The following is a 5172-nucleotide window of genomic DNA, read 5'->3' on the forward strand; positions in this document are numbered from 1 at the left end:
ATGAATTACACTCAAAATACAAGTGTAGGAAAAAAATAAGATTGCATACACAGTACTTGGGGTTGTATACAGAAACAAACTAAAATATTAAAAGTGTAAGTGGCGAGTATGTAAGTATGTAACATAACTGTACACAAAGCAAACAAAAAAATCCACATCTGCTAACACATTATGTGTACTAACATAACAATACGGGTATATTGCGACATCCCTAATTAGATTATTTTGTGCTTTATTGGTCAAGTATCATCACATGTATTAAGATGTTTCAGGCTGATTATTGCATCTTAAGCAACACAGATTATGCCCATTTGCCTTAAATGCCAAGAACTTAACCTAAAGCTCAACTACTTAACCAGTTCAACACAGATGGGCTAAATCTGCCTGTGTGAGGAGAGTCCACAAAAACATAACATTCCATACGTGAGACGGCTATGCAACTTATTAATGCTCCTAAACATGTAGGTTTCTGTGGCAACATGTTTTCCCCATTTACACAAGGCATTACAGACAAGCTCTTATTGAAATACAGGCACACATTAACAGACCACAGATTGTACCTGTATGCTTATAAAATACAAGCGTTGAGCTTTAAGTGCTTCATGTCATGAAACACAAACATTTAAAGATTCAAATTCAGTTAAGAAAACTCCTACAACTTGTAAAGATTGCACAAAGAAAAAGGTTCATGAATAAATGTGGCCCCTTTTCACTATTATGTAATATCAGTGTGTGACATAGTATAGATGTTAAAATATTTAAGCTTTTAATGTCAGCATTCAGCTGGTTTAATTACACTTTTTACGTCATAGATACAGAATAACGATGTCCTAAACATTGCTCAAAAAACAACGCAATATACATTTCATGAAAATAAGCCACACACAAGCAGTTACTGACAGGTCTGAATAGCCTTTATTTGAAATTATTCACATTTCAGCTCTCCCTCCATACAAAACAGAGTAGGAGCCGATTTTCAGTAGGCCCTGACCCCCAATATTAGGAGACACTTGTTTGCCTATCACAAAGAAAGTTAACCATCCGTTTTTGGGGAGGAAATACAACAAAACAACTGATGCCTGCAGTGAAAAACTCTACATGTCTTAATGTAATCATCTTATATTCCCCAACTTAAAAAATAGGCTACATTGTACAATGTTATTTACAAAAGATTTTTAAAAAAGTGAAATCAAAACAGATTTTTCAATCCTGCTGCAGCTCTGAGTTGAGTGAGCAACCAATGAGCTTATTAAATACCATTTCTTTGCTTTTTTTAGGGTCAGAAACCCCCTAGAGTTGAACTCTGTCCCATTCTATTTGGTTCCTCACAAAAGCTTTTGTTTAAAAAAAAGGTGGAAAAAAAAAGCTTTACATGTAATGCATTACAGTCATTAATGACCTTGGAGGTTTAACTAATAACTCTCCACAGGAGGTAATACTGGAGCTCAGATGTCCATCTCAAACTGGTTGTCATCTGTTGAAAAGGGAGAGGAGAAACAGTTAAGATTATATAAAAGGGAGGCATCAGCTGGCAGTTAAAGTGTGTTTGCAGCCACAGCACAACCACACCTTAACAGACAACAGAGAAGATGGCAAAGTACAGAACTTATCAACACTTTCATAACTGGCGAGAAGGAAAAAGCAAAACATTGGACTAAATAGGGGTAGCAACTCCAGGCCACATGTCATGTCCTGTTTGTTTACCAACACAGACAAGGGAGACGGAGGCAAGGGTCAACACTAATCCCCATGGTCTTTAGTTTGACACGAGGAATGGAGTGCGACAGATTAATGGTTTGATGCATTTTGATCAAAAATAGCCATCTGAACATGCCCATGAGCCTACACTGTTGGTAACTCTGCCAAAATGAGGTCTGTCATCTCAAATATCCTCCAGAGAGGAATATCAGAAAGAGAAACTCAGTAAACCCATATATTTAACTGTTTTTTATTTAACCCCTCAGCAACAACAAACTAACAGCTGACACCATCAGCCTAAAATGTAGAGAAAGTCCATCTTATACAGTATGAAGTTGTATATGCTGTGATGTGATTGAGGAATAAGCTACTAGTTTTAAAAGCCTCGTTATATCCATGAAGGCAAAGCCCCTGAAAGACTAAACTAGACTGAATGAGCACTCCTGTCCCGGCCCTCAACTCAGCCACAACTGCTGTGCTGCAAAAATGTAGGCATGACATTGCAGGGACACATGCTGCACCTATCTGCTGTATTAGCACATGTTGAATGCTCATAACAACGTTAAAATGACGACTCGTGGTGGAAACAAAAGGGTAGCAAGTGCATGAGAACACAGCAGGAAAATCAAGCTATGCAAATTGATGTTTGTTGATCTCTTATTAGAAAAGGTGACAACCTTGTGGAGATTATTATGATGTCATAAAACCACATATTGCATGAAAGATGGATGGACATGGACACAATTGTGAGTTTACCAGTAAAGTGCACTCTATGAAACTAGTTACACTAAGAGAACAAACAAGAACTAAATAGTTGCATGTTTACCGGCAATATCCTTCTCTTCCTCCTCCTCTTTGAGATCCTGCAGTTTCCCAATGGGGTGTGTAGCAGGTACTGTTACCCCAGGGATCTGGGGCAGACAGCATGGGGGGGTCCGGGCAATAGGAGAGTTTCGACAATCCAACAAAAACTTCCTGTCATAGATAATACGGGTGCCTGTTTGGGAGACAAAAAATAAACTCTGGTGACCTGCAGTAAACAAAAATCAGATCTCACTTCCTGATAGAAAGTGAAGTTAATGCTCTGAAAACAAAACGCAACAGACCAAATGCTGGAGTATCTAATATACGATAGGCTGGTTATTACAAGAGCATCTTGGAATGGTGCACATCTAGGGAGTTACGCATCATTATCCTCTACAGGAGGGGATTGGAGTGTGGTTCTGTGTGCGGCGCAGAGGGGAGGGCTGAAGGCTGCAATGAATTCTAAGAAATCAGAGTACAAAACCTTCTCTCTTTGAAGCAAGAGGCCTTGAGATTAAAGCCACATGTTCCTTCTTTGACTGGGTAAAATCTTTTAACATTGACAATGCAGCTGTGACATGCTTAGGTGTTTATCCAAGAATGGCTTTTCAAATGTTCACACAGCTGTGACATAATTTAAAGCATGAAGCTCCGCACAAACCCTGCACACACGTCTTATGTCACAATTTGGACATTGGCCAACTCTAAGCGAAAACAGTGTCATAAATGGCGTGTTGTGATAAGTTTGATCAGGATGTGACAGAGTCAAGGAGTGGACTGCTGCTTCTTTATTAGTTTGAACTGGCTCAACCAGTCCACGAGGAAAAACATGTTATGTAATAACTGTGCTGAGCAGTTCATCCTGGACAAAGGGAAGCAAAGCAAAGAGCATTAGGGCCAGGAAAGAGGGCTGGCATGCAAACTATAGGCTAGCGCGAGCAATGCATTGCAAGGCATGATTAGAGTGTGCTGGAGTTATGTCAAAATATAGGCCAGTTTACCACCACAAGTCATGACCCCAGTAGTGAAATGTGTTGCACATAAGAGGAATACAAGTCAAAACTCTGGGTTGCCAGATCTTATGCCGTGTTTAACATGTATATATACACACACACACACACACAGAGATTTCCTTCACCCCCTCTTCCGAACTTGTACAGAATGTTCCCTACTGTTCCTGAAATGCAAAGCACAGAGCAGTGGGGATAGGACGGCCTCCAACTCCTCCACCACGGCAGAGGCCAATCATTCTGCTGTTCTGGCAGCTGGACACATACACCCTCTTTAAATCACAAGTCACGGGAGGGACAGCTCTTGTTGTCTTTAGACGTCTGTGTCTTCTCAATGTACCAACAAGTGACTGTGTTCAGACCTCGATGCGTGTCTGTTTTCGTCATGTTTATGCCAATAATCATGCATCCATCTCAAAGTTACTATTCTGCTATCGGCAATAAAAAGATATACAAATCAGTCACTATGTAGTATTTGGAAACTTAAACAAACAGTTTGACTCCATAATACGCATATATGAGTAATCTATGGAAAAGTACTTCTTCTTCATCGTTTAGTTTGCTTTGTCAAAAATCAACAAACGACAGTAAACGTGTTGACATGAGCGCTGCAGCCAACTGTCACTGAGCAGAATGTGAGCAACGAGACATTTCTCCAACTTTCTCCAATTTTGGTTACCAATCGTTTACATTTTGATACAAATACTTATCTCAACGGTTTTTAAGCACGTTTGTATCGTTTGCCGCTTCTCGTTGGGTAGTGATCATTTGCACGTATTCACGAACAGAGATACAGCAACTGAAGTTAGCAAACTTTTTCTGGGAGGCTGTGTGAAACCTCGAGCGAAAGCTTGGCACTGCACAACTCTTACCTCCAGGCGTGGTGGAGAAGAGGGTCCCCCCGGGTGTCTGGCTGTAACAGTCGGGTAGCTGGGACCAGTCCTTCAGGGTGAGCACCCTGGTGGGGATGGGGCAGCTTTTAACTTCATTTGGGCCGGTCGACATGCTAGCTTCTGTGTGGCTGCTGCAGGCGGAATAGGACAAGTGTTTTGAAAGTCCTCAAACTCGCTAAATAACGCTCGCGCACGGTCTTGCACGAAGGCAAACGACTTCAAAGTTGTAGGTGTTTTACAACTAACAATTACCAAAGTAAACGTTGTGCAACTTTTTTTCTCGTAAGTTGAGAATTCAAACAAGTTCAGAGTTTAGGGCCCGGTGGTATCCGTCGCTACAAGCAGCTACCAAACGCTACCATGTGCTGTATTTGTAACACACAGCTGAAGCGGCCACTCGTGATGTTTTTGTGCAACAGCCTTGAGACACGTGGTGGTGGTACGGCTATGGGGTGCGAATGTTTTATCGTAAAAGACAATCTGCGGGGGCGGTGGTAGCAATGGAGTAAGATACAAAGTTTTAAAAAAGTGAAGATTTCTCAATCCCCCGGCTGATATCCTTCAAGAGAATTTGAAGTGGCTATACATTATACTGCAACACAACATTGTTCTTTGGCTCAATGTGGTTGAATAAATGACCATGAAATTACATGTTTTTCAGAGAGGACAACATGTGCATTGAGACAATTTCTGTCCAGGGCTTCTCTTGTTCACAAAACAAGCGCCTCTTCACCTCGTCCGTGTTACACTGCCCCCGACAGGCGTTT

General features: G+C 41.1%; 1 protein-coding gene across 1 annotated transcript; it reads right to left on the bottom strand.

The window, feature by feature from the left end:
* Window positions 1–896: 896 nt before the first annotated feature.
* eif4ebp3l (eukaryotic translation initiation factor 4E binding protein 3, like) lies at window positions 897–4807 on the bottom strand. The gene is made up of 3 exons (XM_029441933.1): window positions 4385–4807; window positions 2525–2695; window positions 897–1474 (listed from the first exon to the last, which is right to left on the bottom strand). Exons 1-3 carry the CDS (start codon window positions 4515–4517, stop codon window positions 1446–1448), a joined length of 333 nt encoding a protein of 110 aa, XP_029297793.1. The 5' UTR covers window positions 4518–4807; the 3' UTR covers window positions 897–1445.
* Window positions 4808–5172: the final 365 nt, after the last annotated feature.

Source organism: Cottoperca gobio, chromosome 10 (genome assembly GCF_900634415.1).
Source record: "Cottoperca gobio chromosome 10, fCotGob3.1, whole genome shotgun sequence".
NCBI classification, from domain to species: domain Eukaryota; kingdom Metazoa; phylum Chordata; class Actinopteri; order Perciformes; family Bovichtidae; genus Cottoperca; species Cottoperca gobio.

What these genes read in the sequence shown, in the direction of transcription:
- eif4ebp3l (XM_029441933.1), bottom strand. Translation starts at nt 4,517, where the DNA reads ATGTCGACCGGCCCAAATGAAGTTAAAAGCTGCCCCATCCCCACCAGG. An exon ending in CTTCTCCACCACGCCTGGAG is followed by an intron (nt 2,696 to 4,384) that starts GTAAGAGTTGTG and finishes TCTCCCAAACAG; the next exon opens with GCACCCGTATTATCTATGAC. An exon ending in GGAAGAGAAGGATATTGCCG is followed by an intron (nt 1,475 to 2,524) that starts GTAAACATGCAA and finishes CCTTTTCAACAG; the next exon opens with ATGACAACCAGTTTGAGATG.